The following is a 19141-nucleotide window of genomic DNA, read 5'->3' on the forward strand; positions in this document are numbered from 1 at the left end:
TTACTGTGAATGCCACTGTTATTATAGATACATGTCACATGGATGTTCCTTAATGAGGATATTTCAACAACACCCAAAACCCCAAAGCCAATTAAATTGGTAGAAACATTGTCTTTTGTTATTGTTTTGATTAACAGCTTACTGATACCAACTCTTCTGTTCATGAGAACCCTCATCTGGCTTTGCCGTCCAACTTGGTACCCACTTGCCACTTGTGCCTACTGAGCCACCGAAATGTGGCTGGTACAACAGAGAAATTGAATATTTAATTTCATTTAATTTAAATGTAAAAAGCAATACTTGGTTCATTGATTCAGTTATTTAAAAACTTTTAAGTATGTCTGAAACAACTTGAGTATGTAAATCTACTCTTTCAACCTTAAATTTTATGAAATCTAAATACCTATTGACTATTTCTGATGAAAATTTATCACCTGAATTGAAATTGGGCTATAATTATGAATACCGGATTTCCAAAATTCAATATGACAAAAGAATGTACAATCCCTCATTAATAAACTTATATTATTTATATGTTCAGATACTATTTTGCATATATCAGGCTAAATAACATGTCATTAAAAGTAATTTACCCTTTTTTGAACCTCATTTTTTAATGTGGCCGCTAGAAAATTTAAAATTATATTTGAGACTTGCATTATATTTCTATCATACATCGCTGGCCTAGAAAAAGCAGAAGATTGAAACTGGGTCACAACCATGCCCAAGGGTGCCTGTAACTCCCTCGTGTTGTGTCCTGGGAAGTGTCTCTTTAATATCCTCAAAAGGACACCCAACCATACCTAGGCATTTACCTCTGATTTCTTTCATCATTGGAAATCTGTGTACTTTTCCCAAGAGCACAGTAACCAGGGTAAGATTAGAACCTGTGGCTAAAAAGTAGGAGATATCGAACAAGAAAAAGAGAAACCCCTATCTGAATCTCTCCTTTAACGTAGAAGAATTGACCGTCCAGCTTTTGCCTAAGAGGGATGATTACTGGCCCTTCTCCAAGACCACATTGCAATGGGAGCTCATCGCAGCCCCGTTTTAACCTGCAAAGTCAGCACACGCCCAAGACTCAAGAAAACCCACCGAGGCCCACACAAGAACAGAACAAGAAAAAGTTTCCTTACATACATTTCTTGCGTCGTCCACAAAAATGCTGCTTTTGCAACCTTCGATGGTGATACTGTGTCTCTGCACTCTGAGATGCGTGGGAAGTGTGACTTGGGGAGTGACCGGGATAATCCCGGCCGGAGCCAGGGTGGCCACGGTACCGCTGGACCTTCTCCTCCGCCGTCCTTTTGTACAGTACGTGAGGATGGTGCCCCGCGGGGGAGCTGTAGTTGTGTTCCCGGGCCAGCAGCTGAGGTAACGGCGAGATGAGGAATTCACTTTTTCGTGTCCTTATTAAACCTGACTAAAAAGCCAAACACAAAGAAAACATGCATGATTCCACGTATCCCTTTGTCATGGCAGCAGCTGTTTCCTGACTTCTCATGTGCGGGCACAGTGCTGAGTATCATCTCACTGTTACCTGCACCATTACAAGTTGCTATTGTCATCATGTCCATTTTACAGAGGAGGAAACTGAGGCTAGGAAAATAAGTGGGAGGCTGGTATTGGCACCCAGACTTCACTACCTGCAGAGGCAGTGCTCCGAACTATGAGGCTGCCAATCTTGTGCCCGAAGGGCTGAGCCATGGATGTCCTAGTGTCTCTGTACCTGTGACCTGGCAGACGCTGTAGTCAACACCAGAAAGCACAATAAATGCCCCAATACTCCTACCCTCGAGGAGTTCATAGGAAGGTAGTAAAAACAAAGGTATTCCATCTGGATTTCATAAGTGCTAAATAAAAGAACTAGCAAGTGTGGCAGAGGAAGGAGTGAGTGATTATCTCTAAGTAGGGGTCTGGGTCATCTGTTGAGTGACACTATTATGAAGAGACGTATTTGCTAAGTCAAGGAGGAGGAGGAGGAGAACCTGGAAAGCCCATCCCATCACAATTTTGTTTTTCAAGTTCATGGCATAGTGTGTGCATCTTTGTACCTAATATTGCAGCCACAATGCACCCTTGTCTTTCTTGCAGCAAATACTATGCATTCTCTTCTCTGGGTATCAGAGTTCCCTGAAACCCAGGCCCTGTCACAGAAAGTGTGGTGTGCGGAGCAGCAGCTTAGAAGCTTGTTAAAAATCTTACATCTCACCTCTGACCTATTTAATCAGAATCTGCTTTTTATTAAGATCCTCACATATTCATAATAGTCTCTTGTGATTCTTTGTATTTCTGTGGCATCAGTTGTAATGTCGCCTTTTTCATCTCTGATTTTATTTGAATCTTTTTTTTTCTTAGTCTAACTAAAGGTTTGTTGATTTTGTTTATTTTTATTAAAAACCAACTCTTCATTTCATTGATCTTTTGTATTTTTTCAGTCTCTATTTCATTCATTTCTGCTATGATCTTTATTCTTTCTTTTCTTCTACTAATTTTGGGTTTAGTTTATCCTTGTTTATATAATTCCTGAATATGTAACATCAGGTTGTTTATTTGAGATCTAAGTTTTTATGTAGGCATTTTATGCCAACAAATTGGAAAACCTAGAAGAAATAGATAAATTCTTGGACACATACAACCTGCCAAAATTGAATTACAAAGAAATAGAGTATCTGAACGGACTCATAACAAATACGAAGATTTAATCAGTAGTAAAAAGTCTCCCATCAAAGTTCAGAACCTGATGGTTTCACTGCTGAATTCTAACAAACATTTAAAGAAAAATTAATACCAATTCTTTGCAAACTGTTCCAAAAATCTGAAAAAAGGGAAATTCTTCCACTCTCATTCTATGAGGCCAGTGGCAACCTCATACCAAAACCAGACAAGCACATAACCAAAAACAAAGAGAGAGAGAGAGAGAGAGAACTACAAATCAATATCCCTGAGGAACATAGATATAAAAATTCTAGCAAGATACTAGCAAACCAAATTCAACAACATATTAAAAATATAATTCACCATGATCAAGTAGACTTCATCCCAGGGTCACAGGGATGGATCAGCATATGCAAAAATCAATAAATGTGACACATCATATTAAAAGAATCAAGAACAAAAGCCATATGATCTCAATAGATGCAGAAAAAGCATTTGATAAAATTCAACGTCCCTCCGTGATAAAAACTCTCAACAAATTAAACACGGAAGGAACACTCCTAAACACAATAAAGGCCATATATGGCAAACCCACAGCTAACATCATACTGAACAAGGAAAAGTTGAAAGCTTTTCCTCCAAGATCTGGAACAAGACAAGGATGCCACTCTTACCACTTTTATTCAGCATAGTACTGAAGTCTCAGCGAAATCAATTAGACAAGAGAAAGAAATATAAGGCACTAAAATTGGAAAGGTAGAAGTCAAATTACTCCTGTTTTGAGACAATGTGATCTTATATATAGAAAATTCTAAAATCTACACCAAAAAAATCCCGTTAGAATAAATCAGTAAAGTTGCAGGATATGAAATCAACATACACACACAAACCAGTAGCATTCCTATACATCAACAGTGAACTATTTGAAAAATAAACCAAGAATACAATCTCATTTACAAATAGCTACCAAAAAAATAAATTATCTTAAGATCAATTTACCAAAGGAGGTAAAAGACCCTACAACGACTACTATAAAACATTAATGAGAGAAATTGGGCCAGGCGCGGTGGCTCACACCTGTAATCCTAGCACTCTGGGAGGCCGAGGAGGGCAGATCATTTGAGCTCAGGGGTTCGAGACCAACCTGAGCAAGAGTGAGACACCGTCTCTACCAAAAAAATGGAAAGAAATTATCTGGACAACTAAAAATATATAGAAAAAATTAGCCAGGCATGGTGATGCATGCCTGTAGTCCCAGCTACTCGGGAGGCTGAGGCAGAAGGATTGCTTGAGCCCAGGAGTTTGAGGTTGCTGTGAGCTAGGCTGACACCACGGCACTCTAGCCTGGGCAACAGGGTGAGACTTTATCTCTAAATAAATGAATAAATAAATAAAAATGAGAGAAATTGAAAAGGTTACAAATAAATGAAATGATACTCCATGTTTATGAATTGAAAGAATAGTTAAAATGCATATACTACCCAAAAGATCTACAAATTCAATGCAATCCTTATCAAAATATCAATAATATTCTTCATAGAAATAGAAAAAACAACTTTTAATATTCATATGAAACCACAAAGGACTCTGAACAGCCAAAGCAATCTTGAACAAAAAGGACAAAGCTGGAGGCATCACACTCCCTGACTTCAAAATATTCTACAAAGCTACAGTAACTAAAACAGCACAGTAGAGGCATAAAACAGACACATAGACCAACGGAACAGAATAGAGAACCGCGAAACAAATCCATTCATCTACAGCCAACTGGTTTTCGGCAAAGGCACCAAGAACACACAGAGGGGAAAGAAAGGACAATCTCTTCAATAAATGGTGCAGGGGAAATTGGATATCCACAAAGAATGAAACTAGACCCCAATCTCTCACCATACACAAAAGTCTGAACCTAGTCTCTGGAGTGGGGTGGGTGGGTGGCCTCAGAGAGGCTGCCCTCAGCCCTTACTTTGTCCCTATGTTGGGGATCAGTTTCTCATTCCTAAATGAAACCCCGGAATGTGTGGTTTGGTCCTGATTTTCCTGCCACTTCGGACATCTGCTGCCTTCTGAGAGACCATCTCAGAGGCTGTAGTGCTGACATGATGTCTAGAGCCCGAACACAAAGACAGATGCTTTCCTCACCCACCATGCACACACTGAGCACCCAAGTCCTGGTCCTGTTCCAGGCATTGGCGTAAACAAAAGAGGCACATATTCATGTCTTCACAGAGATTATGGGAGAAGAGAATTGATAGGCAAGACAGAAAATTAAAATAAGTAAAATCCTGTAGTCCCAGAAATCCCATCCATCGTATCTCCAGGATACACCCCAGAGCAGGTGACCCTTCCACACCTAGCCCACCTCCCCCTGGCAGAGGCTCCCATCTCTCCTTGGGACGCTTTCTATCTTGTCTCCCAAATCCCACCTGTCCTTCCCAACATGGCTTTCCCACATCAACCAGAGTCCTCATCCAATGCAAATCAACTCATTCCACGCACTCTGGAATTAATCTGAAATTTCTGGCCCACCAATCCCTATAAAAATCTGCTCCTTGTAGACCCTGCAAGCTTTGTCTGTCCCCGCTCCCTCTCCTCCCACCATTCTGAACAGGATGCTGCCTCCACTTTTTGAACCTACTAAGTGCTTTCACACTGAAAGTGTTTGCACACACTTTTTCTTTCCCCTGCAATCTTCTCCTATCCAATTTTTTGGCCTTCTGGCGCTTCAATGCTTCAGTGCCACCTTTTCAGAGAAGCTATATTCATGACCCTCCTGAAAACTACCCTCTCCCACTTCCAAATACTCTCAAGGCCACAGTTTATTGGCTTTATGTTCTGTCTTCAATGAAAAAACAAAATGCATTCCTCTCCGCACCACCCCTAGCGTGCAGTCTGAATGTCCACTCTGTGACCGCAGAGCCACCTTGGTATCCCTGGTGCATGCTACATGTTACCAGCCAGTAAATACTTATTTCTTAGCCCACAGACATTTACCAGAGTGAAGGGGATGCTGAGGACATGCCCATATCAGACAATGAAACAAGAGCTGAGAAGTAACAAGTTCAAGACCATAAAACACACAGACTCTTTCTGTATTTCAGGTGTGAAGCCAGGAGCATTTTGTGCAATGCCTTATTTAGACCTCACAATTCCCTATGAGAAAATCCCTGCTGGAAGCACAAGTAGAAGTCAGGTTCCCCATTCACTGAGCAGGGCCCTCATGTCCAAGCCGTGCCCTCACCTCCTCTGAGCTGCAGGCAGACAAAAGACACCATTTACATCCCCCACAGACACAGTGAAAGGAAAAAAAAAAAAAATAGTGAATTATCCCTGAAAGCCCTCCTGCCTTACTAACTTCCTTACTTGGTTCAACTAATATCAAAGGCTTAAGCCACTTAAATGCCTTAACTGGACTAACCGGTTTGGAAGCTTTCTATTTTCTCAGTTTCATGAAAACTACAGATAACTCAATTGCAAAGTGAAAACTACTACACTGAGAAAGCAATAAAAAAAAAAAATGGTTATTGTATATTGGGACAAAACCCTGGGCCCACACAGCCCATCATCTGTCCATGACAAGGACAGATGTTCAGAGTGACAAGGAAAAAATATCTAGACGAATTTTTTTTTTTTTTAGAATGAAATAACTTTATAGTAGATTTTAAGGAAAAAAAACATTTTTCTGGTTTAATTTGATGGAAAACATTGGAACCCAACGAAATAAATACATTTATATAGCTTGACAATATAAATCCAGTGCATCCAAAAGGAGCCGCCTGTTTACTTGTGGGGCATGAGAAGCATTTTGAGTTACTGAGCACACGTGATGTCCTGGGTGAATAATGGTGAACAAGACACATCCGTGGTCTCGCGCAGCTTCCGTTCAGTGGAGGAAGCCAGCATTAAACAAGCAAGTATCACAAGTGGGAATGAAATACTCCTTTGCATAAAGTATGAAAAAAAAAAAAAAGAGCAGGGTTCTATTAAAGAAAATAACAGACAGGGTGAGAAGAGAGGAGTAACCACATGAAACACTTTTACAAGGATGGGCATTTTTATTGAGACCAGAAGTCCTTTCCTGATTCATGTAGAAGCAGCCTAGATGAAACTCAGCGATAGACATCTCAGAATCAAGGAAGGGAAAAGCTGGTGAGAAAAGGAAGAAAGCAGAGACCCAGAGACCTGCTAAGAAGGGGAGGAAGTGTGAGAACACCCTTGGGCCTCCCCTAGAATAGAGGACAGGAAAGGCCCAAGTCCATTGAGATATGGGTGCCACAAACTGATCATGGTGAAAGAGCTGTCCCCAACTCTCCACCCCAGGGGACCCCTTTCCTTCAAGAGGCAAAGGGATCAGAGGTAAAGAACTGGGTTCTGCCCTCTACTGGATCCTGTATGCTGAAGGGTCGGCTCACAATGACTCTTCCCATATTATCTTTTCCAATTTTAAAGATACAGACATTCATTCATGTGATTTAGCTGCTAAGTTTAAACACCAAACACATTCTGACCAAGAGTCGATATTCTATTCAAATACTGTACCATGTTCTATTTCAAAAGGGGAAATAAATGTAAGTTTTGTTAGCAGTTGTTTCCTGTTTTAGATTTCAGTGGTCAAAATGATTCTCAAAAGACTCAATGTCGGGTATAAATCATGCTTCATGAAATTTTCCTAAATTATCCTTTAAAAATATCTTCCCTACAAGTTAAGATTTCAATTCCATTAAAGGGTTTAGATTTAAAAGAAAAAGGGAGGCTGTGGATTCCAGAAATATTTGACAAATTTAATGGTAGTACAAGCACAATTCATTTTTACAAGTTCAGTGTGAACATCCTTAAAGATCAATGAAAATTAGGAAGCTGTAAGATTCCTGAAGACAAGGGCCATGTCTTAAGTGACTTGTATCCTTGGGGTTATATCTATTAAATACCTGAAAAATGAAAGAATGGCTCTTGATGTTTGCTGCAAATGAAACGGAACTTCAAATGGAATAATATAAATCAATCTTAAAGAAATACCTTAAAATAATAATAATGAAAAGAACCTTATGACTGTATCATTATTCTATTTTTACTTTTAGTAAAGACTAACAGATATAACAAAGTAGCCGTAGTAGGCTGGCTGGAAAAATATTACAAAAGACATATATTTACAGTCATCGATAATCAAATTATTTTTCACTTAATGTTTAACCTATCTGCAACAACTAAAAAAATGCTGTTACTGAAATCAAGATGTCACATTCTTTCTTTAAAAAATGTTATTTTAGCCAAACAACTGTATTATTAACAATGAATCCTTGATTTGTTGCCTAACATGTATGAGGACACCTCCAGAGGAGAAATCTCAGGTCAGAATAAGTGAAAAGCTTAAGAAAGTATAGTCAATGTGAAACAAATTCATGGTCCATAGGTTGGGGGTGAGGGAGGAGGAAAGAAACATACATTAGGAAAATGAAAGACTAAGAAGTAACGAAAAGGCTGATGAAATCTTTAGTTAAAGGAAACCATTGGCATGATAATGTTTTAGGATTTTGTTAAGAAGCAACAAAATTACCGAGATAAAATGGAATGACACAAAAAATGAAGACTTAAAGGAAATGTTCAACATAAACGTGAAGCGGTTTAGAGATAAAATTTAAGTTTTGCTGCTTGCTAGCTGGGTTCAAGCATTCTGAGTTTCTGTTTTGTTTTGGTTTTTCCCCATCTGTGAAATGGGAATAGAAGTATTCCTAACTCAGGGTTTTCAAAGAGTAAATAGCTGAATATTTTTCAGGCGCTGTGCTAAGTTGTGAATGTCTCAGTAAATGTTAATGTAAAAAATAGAGCCATAGTGGCTTTTGGAAAGAAAATGAGGGACTGAATGTATATCCAAAAACATTTACTAAGTCCCAGGTGAGAACAAGTGGAATCAGTTGGACCCCTGATGAGGCCAAGATGACAAAATCTGAGCGCACACCAACACTGATAACATCCTCAGTTCTCCATAAAGTACGTCATTCTAAGAAATCAAAACAGAATTTTTTGCCATCTGCATTTGCACATGCAGAGATGGTTTAATAGATAACTTGGGTGGGCCCTCAAACATGAACGTGTCCTCTGAAAAAGAATGTATGTTTAAGATTTCCTGTTACTGTCAGAGAAAAACATCACTTATGTTTTTGGAGAAAAAAAACCAAAAATATGTATTTCAACAAAGATTTGACATTTGCCATCCATTTCTTGATATCAGTATTACCATCCATGGGATTCACAATACCAAATAAGATTTTGGTGGGGATTTATGTTTTTCAGATTTGTATATACACCAATATTCCTTCAAAAGAAAACCTGTCAGGCACAGTCAATCCAAATTTAATCAAATACTGTCAATATTCTAAAATTGCTCACAGCCGGGTGAGAGAGAGGGCCATGAAGCTAGTAAGGACCACAAAGTGTCCTCAATTCTGCAATGCGGAAGTGCTCCCTTCCTCCTTCCCCTTATCTCCTGAAGAAATTTCCAAACCTCTCTGATACTCAGGCACCTGATCTATAAAATGGGAATAATAATAGCAGTTCCCTCAGAAGATTTTTTAGAGGATTAAATGAGCTAATACTGTTAAAGTGCAAAAACAATGTGTTGCACAGAGGTAACACTCAATACCTATTTATTATTGTTATAATTATTATATTGGACTATTAGAGAGAACAAGGAGAACTAAGGCCTTTTTCTAACAGTATGTTTATATTATAATTTTCCCCTTTATTTGGACCTGAAATTCTTGGAGTGGCATGAATACTTTTTCAGTTTGAGAAAAACAATAAAAGGATTAAGCAAGGTTTAAAGACCTGAAAAGAGACCACCATTAATGGAATTCTGACAAAGGTAACTAAAGATATTTAAAGACAGAGGAGAACTCATGAATTGTTCTATGGTGGAGAGCTGGTTAAGCCAAGGACTCTAGGTTTTAGTTTTGAGTGACTGGTTTGTTTTGGTGGGGGCAGGAAAGAGGGGTGACAGGTAGAAGGGAAATTACCAGGCTGCTCCCCCTGTGATCCTTTCTTGAGCCCACTGATTCACATCCATAATGTGCACGGGTTCAAATGTTTAAATCCAGCCTTAGTCCATTCTGAAGATCCAATCCATTATTCTCCTGCTCCACTGAAAAGAGGCAGCATGTTGCTTTTCAGTTCTAGCATCATGGAAAAAGGGATGCTTTTGACCAGCCTTAAAGAATAAATGAATGGCTATGGCTGGAAGGACAAAAGCAAAGTGGACTTCCTGAATATGGCAGGATAGACCATGTTCGTGGACTAGAGCTCTGAAGTTATGTGATGGGCACCTGTTTAGGTGGGAAAAGTAAAGGCCCACTCCTTCCCAGTAGTCACTCCACAGATGCTCACTGAGTCCTCTCTGCCTGTGATTCATACAGCTGCAACACAGGTCACAATTGATCTCTCCAGGTGATCCTGACTCAGCTAGGCAGGTAGAGTTTCCATGCACTCTTAGTCTCTATGGCTTATTTGAATCACACTGGTTAATAATGGGCTAGGAAAAAGGTCCAAAAATCTTGCTGCAGCAGTCCTTAGAACTGCTTGGCTTTCTTCTCTTCCCTTGCCTGGGATGTTTAGCTACTTCAAATAGTCCAGTAGGCTCAAAATAAATATCCTTTCCTTTACTTATGCTATCCAAATTTGGTTCCAAAACAACATTAACTAATGCGGCTTTGACCATATGCAATGATTTATGCTCCCGACACAAAGATTTATAGATTCAGTCTCTTCAAAGCCCTTAAACTGTAACCGTCTGTACTAATACAGATGTCATTCTAGCAGATCTTAATAGATATTAATAACATATTGATGAAATTTATTTAGCTAATTCATATTTCTATTAAAATAAACATTTAGTGACTTCAGTGGCCTAAATCCCAGAATATGATGGTTCACAACTCTACACTGTTTTGAGAGGTATAAGCAGATCCTATCCAAGTTATGCCTGTGCCCATTGTCAGAAAGACAGATACCTCTAAAGAACATTTTATTTTTAAACTATGGGTTAACAAAATGGTTGATATTTGTACCGTAACCTACTGCATACGTTTTCTTTCAAAAAAAATTTAAATGCATAAATGCTCCTACATGCCTATAGTTTTTATAAGCAGTCACAACATAGATAAATTAATGCAAGTGGTTTATCATGATCAACAGTTTTTGGAGAATCCCTCTCCTACTTCTCCCTACCTTATCACACCACCTAGAGGAACAATTCTGGTTTCCTAGTACCAGACACTGCACAAAGTATCTTATCTGCAAAATCTCAACTGACTGACATGACAGTTCTGTTCAATGGGTATTTTATTAACTCCTCTGTATCTCAAGGCTGTCTGACTACACAGCCTTCCTTTACTGTTGAACACACATTCTGTTTGGATTCAGGAAAGGCTTCAGAGAAGATGTGACCGTAGGGTGGAAGGTGGCAGCTGAAATACCAGATCCTTAAGGTATAACTCTGTAAGAACAAACCACTTCTGGGCTGGCATGATGTAGGTCCTAGTTTCCTGCCAACTACATGCTATTTCTTTCATAAGTTCAAATGTATCAGAAAGACAGAGAGACACGAGTAAACTCAGGTCTTTCTCAGAAATGAAGGCTCAGATCAAGCAGCATTAGAATCAGAGGGTCAGCCTTTTGGCTTCCACTCCCTATTTTTCGTAACAAAGGAAATGAAAAAGGAACATTTCTGTGTTCAGTGGTGACAGTGAGAAAGCTTCTCCATGGGTCTGAGATACCCAGCTCAATTGTTCTCTGGAATGTGTTTTTACTGGTCATTACTAACCTAGTTCAGATTTCACCCTGCAATGCTTTCACTCTCTCCTTGCTAGTGTATTCTAAGTACTTTGAGGGCAGGGCTGGACTGCCTTGCAACAAACATGCCACACCCTATGTCAGGGATAATCCACACATCTTTGGGAAGAGATAGTCACAGAATAATAAGGAAGAATGACTACCCTCTTCTCAGCTCCTGAGATAGCCAAATATGCCCCAACAATCAACAAGGAGGACAGGTATCAAAGCTCCATGATCTTTATAAGTAGCTTGGTCAGGAATACTTTCTCATCTAGAGAAGATAAGGACGGAGCTGTCGGACACCCTTGTGTCACATAATAATCCTCTTTGCTCCATGTTTCTCTTGAGAATCTGATCATTTCAAAGAAAGCTTACAGATGTCATTTGGGAAACACATGGGTGCCTGTTGGCTCAGTTGGTTCAATGGCTGTTGGTTCATGGTGAATGACTAAGAAGACAGCTAGGATGTTTCGATTTAATGCAAACCAGACTTTCTATGAGCTTCAAATGGGATCCTGCAGTCAGCCTTTCCCCTGGATCACCCCAGGCTTTGGTGTTGTGTCTGCTAAGAACATCCTCCCTCTTCACAGATCAGCATCCTCAGGAAGGGGGCCTTGAATGTCTGGGAGGAGACGGCCCTACCTCATATATCCACCTAAGGGGTGCTTTTTTAATGTGAATTACAGGGTCCACATTTGTGTCTCACATCTCCAGGTCCTCTTTTCTCCAAATGACATCCTACAGAATGCTGCATCATGCAGTTAAGAATGTTGACCAAGTTCAACTCAGAATTGATCCCCAAGCTCCTACTTCTGTCCTTCCCTGTGTTCTCACTGCACTGTAGTCATCTATTGCCCCAGGCCTAGGATAAAGCAGCAGTCTCCCACCTCATCGCCCTGTGGACGATCTCTATTCTCTTGTTCCAGAGCTATTTTTCCAAAGCATCACTTTTAACAAGTCACCTTCATGTTCTGTTACTACCAGGTGAGTTTTCCACCAAGAGACATGGATTTCAAGCCATTTTTAGTCTAGTCAAATCCAAATTCATCCCCCAGAAGACTCTCTACCATCTTCAACCTCTACTACCTTTTTTTGTTTTACCTGAACTCCAGCTATCCTGGCTCCACTGCTGTTCCACAAAGAGGAAAGCCAAGTTCTCACCTCAGAAGCTTTGTGTTTGCTGTTTCCTGTGCCCAAAATGCCCTTCGCCAAGGTATCTCACCTCTTTTAGGTCTTTGCCCAAAGGCTACCTCTTCAAACCCCCCTATTGAAACAAAGTAAACCTTGTCATTTTCCCTCTTAGTCAGCTTTTTTCTCTAACAGCCCTTATCGGTACTTGATGGTCTGTCATGAAGCTGTTTGTTTTTGTGTTCATTGTCTGTTGCTCGTATTAGCTCCATAAAGGCTGGGCCTTGTGTCCATCCTGCTCCCTTTCCCATGTCCAGTGTCTGGCACGTGGTAGGTGCTCTGTGAACATTTGTGCAATTAATAAACTACACATAAGGCAACGTGCTTAGTGCCAAGGGACATATAAAAACAGGACATTAACATCTGCATCTAAGGAATTCTGGCGACAAGCTCTGCCGGAGGCAAACATAACTAATTAATCAGATATATCCGTTTCCCAATTCATCATCCTGATTTGCATAACCCTCCCACAGGCTTCCACACCATCTTGTACTTTACTACAGCATTTATCAAGGGCACTATTATTTCTCTAGTTGCTCTTTCTTTCCTGGAATGTAATTCCCTGGCAAAGCAGAGATAAATGCTGTATTTGACTTTGTGCCCTCAGAACTCAGATGGCATTGACATGACACTCAAATCATGCCAAATCATGCTATATAAGTGAGGGAATACTATACACATAAAATGTGTATATGTGTGTATATATATATGTATATATACACACATATATACACACACCCACATATATATATATATATATATATGGGAGTACAAATTTAGGGCAGACCACCTCTGAGTGGTCTGAACTTTTGTATAGTGAGAAATGACTGGAAATTTTGAAGGAAAAAGCCATAAGAATCTATCTATGTTACAGAAAACTCTGGCTGACACCCAAGTTGTAGGAAGTCTCTAACTCCTGGAGCAGTGAAAAATGTACTAATACTTTATATTCTGCCTGCCATTATTGGGAAATACACCAAAAATTTAGACAAGAATAGAAATTTATATAATGAGCACACATTACCTACCATCCAGTTTATCAACTCTTCTTATGCCATCTTTGCTTCAGATTTTTTTTTAAAGACCTAAATATTACAGACATAGGCATTCAAGTATTGAAATCTAAATTCTCAATACTAAATCAATTCAGATTAGTAATCTGACGTAAGATTAGGATCCCTTGCTGTCAAAACTCTAACTCTCCCTATGTGATAATCGATAACAAGTAGATTCTTGGTATCATTGCTATTTAAATTCTCACTCTCCAAATTTATTTGGTTTCTAAGTTTGAATAGTAAGGAATTTATGTAGTTGATTCTCAATACATATTTGCCGAAAACAGCGACTTTCCGAGAAGGAAGAGTTGACACATATTCTGTAACTCAGCCGGAGCTGCATAAATAGTGTCTGCTACATTTGCAAGATGGTGGGGCAATCCTTTTTGGAATAAATGATGCTCCTGCATTCCCAAGGCTGCTGCCTGCTGATGCACACTATCGGAGAGACATATGTTTTTACTTGTTTCTGCAGTGGTGATGGGTTATGTCAAGCTCTCCACCCGACCCTGCCCTGCCTCCCCCTTGGAACTGACAGCGTTCATTTGTTAAACAGACAGCTAGAGCTGGAAGCCATGCCAGTAACCAGCTGTTGGACATGTGATGAGGTATGCCACGTGGCATCCACCCATTGGGTAGCTACACCGTGGGGCTGCGTGATTGACTGGACTTCTCAAGTTCTTCCAGGGGTGGCATGGAAGAGCCAGAGATGACCACCATGTTGGAAAACGGCTGGTCCCAATTTTCCTCAGTTATTTATCTTCTTCTGCCCTTCCTTACCCCCTGCCTTCACGTAAAACCAAGAAAAATAATCACAGGATTATGAGATGTTAGCAATTGTGTAGTCTATCCCCCTGATTTTACAGAGGAAGGAAATGAGATTCAGGAAGAACAAAGAATTGTCCAAAGTCTCAAAACTGATTAGTAGCAGAACATTGTTGGCTGGCATTCAGTTTTCTTATCTACTTAATAAAGACATTGGACTTGATTTTTTAAAGGTTCTTCCACACCTGAAATTCTAATTTATTTCATTTGGGATGAGCTATACATAAACTTAGTGTGATGCAAAATACAACTTCTGCACAAGACAGCAAGATCCCTTGAGAGCCTGGTGCATACTTAGCAATGAAAGTGCTATATACCATCAGAGCCCAGTTAGGGGGCTTAGAGTCCATCTTCAACTTGGCTGAACACCAGGCTCAAAGATGCAAATACCCACATTCAACCCAGACTTTCAGAATCCAAATTTTAGGGTTTGAAAACCAATCTTCTAGAACAGGCATTATAAACTTATATCTGCAGGCCCAACCTGGCCCTTGGTGTGTTTTTCTGGTTCCTCTCAGTGTTAACATTTTTTTTCCATGAAGGAATTTGAACTCAGTATTGTCATTTCATCCACTTTTTCAAGAGAAGCCAGAAATTCTGTTTTATATATACAACTATTGGGCAGCAGCTAGGGAGTGGCTGTCCTATAAAGATATGATATAAGCTCTCCAGTTCCTTGAGGTCCCCACCCCTGCCACATCCTTCATTACATTACTTGTCTGTTGCCCATAAACATTTCACTTTGTGACCCCTGCCCTAATTCAACCTTGTATTTGATGCATTTCTGATGTACAAGTCATGTCTTGCTCACTGGGGCTCTTCTTTTCCCTTCTTATATATCTGTCAGATCACCTAGCACAAAGCTAACTCCACAGATGTGTCACATGCAAATGTAATTATTGAAGAAAAATATCTTTGGGTATATATGAAATCTACATTGAACAGAGGGGGAAAAGAAAAAACAGATTTTTGAGTGTGGACCTAGATTCAAATTCTGGTTGCACTCCTTAAAATCTTTGCAACTTTGGATATTGCATAATTTCCCTTGATGTTACTTTTCTTATCTGTCAAATGACAACAACGTGGAATGATCTTTTTAGTACTCTTTGGAAATATATATATATATATATATATATATATATACACACACACACACATGCCTGAAAAGCACATAGCTTGGTAAAGGACATACATTAAGAGATCAATGAATGGTCACCTTACCATGAGGCAGGTAGAGAAACACAGCTTTCCTAGAAGGTTGGAATAGAAGTATGGTTTATTTAACCTTGTGAAGTCTGGAAGCTTGCAAATCCTTGGTGCTTTCCTGCAGAAACAAACTACAGAAGCCTGCAAGTTGGGTAAACATTTCTGTTCTGTGAACTACACTTTCCTTCGTGCAGCATCCAAACTGCCACACGGAACAAATGCTGGGGATGAAGAACAACGGGAGCCCGGAGGCAAAAATACCAAAGCACCATTTGTATACTAATTCTCTGCATCCAGATGTCCAGATTCAGAAAGACATAAATAAGGCGTTAGGCAAATGCATGTGTTGTTAACTCGCTAACATGTAACTGAGGGATTAATTGAACATGTGTGGTGATTTTGATTTCCAAGTTTTTCCTCATGCTGTCATAGATTTCCTTGGCTCATCCAACTGTCATGCAAATTCTCTTCCTATTACAAGTAGAGTGTGGCAGAAAGAGGAGAAGTGGCTTTCTTGCCAAACTTTGGCTCATTTCCCTCTCCTGTTGGATAGTAAATTATCAGTCTGTGTTGGATCATGGAGTGCTTTACAACGTATTTTAAAATGTAAGATGGCTCAGGTCAACCCTTGTCATGGGATAAATCGCATTTCAATAAACCAAGTATGTCTAGGCTTCCAAATTACAATAAAAACAGACAACTAGGTTCTTGGAAGCAATCTCATAACCTGCTACTCAAGAGCACACACACAGACAGCTGTAGCATAGCTCTGACCACTCGCGCTTCCTACATTGCAATTCACTCCCTATCCCACCATTCTTTTATTTTAATGCAAAGCATTTTAAAGCCAATTGCTTCTGCTGTCATGTCTTTCCTTCCAAAGAGCATTTACAGGCTGTGTGGTCAGTAGCTTGCCATGATCACACTGAAAAAAACCAGCAGCAAGATGTTGAGTTCTTTAACCTTTGCCAGAAAGCAAGTTTTATTTGATTCTCTAACCATAGCTAAGATAACATGTGAACTGGTATAACAGCCAATAACTTACACTTGTCCATCAACAACCAAGACTGTGAGTCAATTTGGGCCTTTTCTACCTAGTAGTTTATTTAACTGTGGACTCATCTAGGCAGCTCAGATGAAAAAGGCAGGGCTTGCTCTGTCTCTCACCACTACACCACCCCCATCCTTTACGACTTTCTAGGCAGGCAAAGCTTTCCACTGTTCTTTAAACTTGCTAAACCTGTTCTTGGCTTTTGGAGAGCTTGGGGTTTACAGTGTTCCTATAAACCCCAAGCTCTCTGCAAGGCTGAGTTCACTCCCTCAGAAAGTTCTTCCCTGACCATCTAATCAAAAATACTCTTTATTAAGTCATAGTTTCAGGGAGCACTGTGGATACGCCACAGACTGGAACCAAATGTCTGAGTTCAAATTCTTGACTTTGCTGCTTCTAAGGCTTGTAATCTTGGGTGAGTTAGTGAGCCTTGTGCCTCAGTTTCCTTCACATGAAATGAGGGTAAGTGAAGGATACAGGCTTGCTCTGAGTATTAAATACATTAATACATGCAAACCACTGAGAATAACGCAGGCCACATAGTGAATGTCTGGTTGGCCTGTTTCATTTGCTATGTCACTGTCTGAAAATATTGTATTTCTTCATTGACTGGTTGTTACCTTCCCCCAACAGAGTTTAGGATAGCAGAGAAGAGGAACCTTCTATGTTCTAGTTTTTTTTAATACCCAGTTTCCCAGCACCAAGAGCAATGCCTGATGCATAACAGATGATCAACAGGCATTTGATTTAAATGTCCAAATGGTGCTTTTGTGACAAGATACCAACGTCTAGTGAAGCTGGCAGCAGTCAACTTAGTGAAGAAGTCATTATGTGGAGAATCAGGGAAGTGATTCAGCAACAAGTAGAAGTGACAGTAGCCCAACCTGTGTATGATCTAGTCCTACAAAATGTGTGTAAGATTACAGTCCATAGGAGGGGGTTGGTTTTATTTTGCTTGATACTGTTTTCTTTTGGGGGGAGGGGCATGGTGGTCTGGAAATCTTTCATGACAGTGCATGACTGTCAGATTAATTCATTCAACAAACATTGTGTAATTATAATGCACCAGGCACTGCCCTAGGCCCTGGGAATGAGGAATGAAGCAGGGCTGGCCGAAGCCTCAGGGTGTTCGGTTCTCACCTGGGAGACCGGACTGACTGGCTAAACAGAGGTCATAGGACAGCCCTTTTCTGGCTACCCCCTACCACCCAGGAGCTTGAGAGACCATTCTAAGGACACCTAACAAATTCTTGGAAAGGTTTCTTAGTAGGGGGATATCTAGACTTAGGAGTGGGGAACCTGTGGCCTCAAGGCCACACGTGGCCCTCCAGATCCCCAAGTGCTGCCCCTTGACTGAATCCAAACTTCACAGAACAAATCACTTTATAAAAAGGATTTGTTCTGTAAAATTTGCATTCGTTCAAAAGGCTGCACTCAAAAATCCAGAAGTCCACATGTGGCCTCCAAATTGTGGGTCCCCTAGTCCTTAATGAGCCAGAGTTAGCCAAGTGAACCAGGTGGGGGTGGGGGAAGGAGCTCCAGGTGAGGGCGCAGAGGTGAAAGGAGGAGAGGGGCTCAGTGGCCTGCAGCTATTTGATTCGTGAAGCACAGAAAGGCTATGTGCACTGGCATGCACACTGTTAGGAGTGGGAGGTGGCAGATTTTTAAGAAGCTGTAAACATTAAAAACACAATGTGCACCTACATGTGATGCAAAATAAAATTATTAGCAAGCGTACATTCTGCTGACATCGAAATAGCCAGAATTCTACAACGTGGACTAAAACTCACAAAAGCCACTGTGTTCATGAAAGCTAAAGGACATTGAGCTTTACCTTGAGAAAAAATGTAGACGTATCAGGGATTATTAAAGAGAGGAGTGGCTGTGGCTGCAATGGGAGGATGGATTAAAAGGAAGACAACAATTGAGGCTAAAAAGTCCATCAGAAACTACTGCCTGGATCTCCGCAAGAGATAAGAGCAATGGAAACCAAGCAATGATGGTAAAGATGCAGTTAACAATTTTTTTTAAAAAAGAATGTAGATTTACAAGGGTTGAATTAGCAGTAGCAGGTAGAGAAGAGAATTTAAGAGGTATTCATCTCTTTTGTAGGCAACTGTGCAGATCAAGGAAGAAAAGAGCCTTTGGTCTCATTGTTTATCACCTGCAAGGAATTACCCATCCTTGCTGGTCCTGTAGAAAACCTCTATCACATCAAGTCTGCACCATCCAGTACAGTAGCCACTACCTGCCCAGGGCTATTTATATTTAATTCATTAAAATGAAATAAAATTAAAAATTCAGTGCCTCAGTTGCACTAGCCATGTTCCAAGTG

The 19141-nt window shown here is 40.1% G+C and overlaps 1 protein-coding gene across 1 annotated transcript in view; it reads right to left on the reverse strand.

Moving 5' to 3' along the window:
• The window catches only part of ADAMTS18 (ADAM metallopeptidase with thrombospondin type 1 motif 18), a 123406-nt gene that overhangs the window by 63479 nt on the left and 40786 nt on the right, over nucleotides 1–19141 (reverse strand). Inside the window, exon 4 of the mRNA XM_069456401.1 lies at nucleotides 1141–1423. Within this exon, the coding sequence (XP_069312502.1) occupies nucleotides 1141–1423 (283 nt within the window). The remainder of the gene's footprint in view (nucleotides 1–1140; nucleotides 1424–19141) is intronic.

Source organism: Eulemur rufifrons, chromosome 23, assembly GCF_041146395.1.
Source record: "Eulemur rufifrons isolate Redbay chromosome 23, OSU_ERuf_1, whole genome shotgun sequence".
In the NCBI taxonomy this organism is placed as follows: domain Eukaryota; kingdom Metazoa; phylum Chordata; class Mammalia; order Primates; family Lemuridae; genus Eulemur; species Eulemur rufifrons.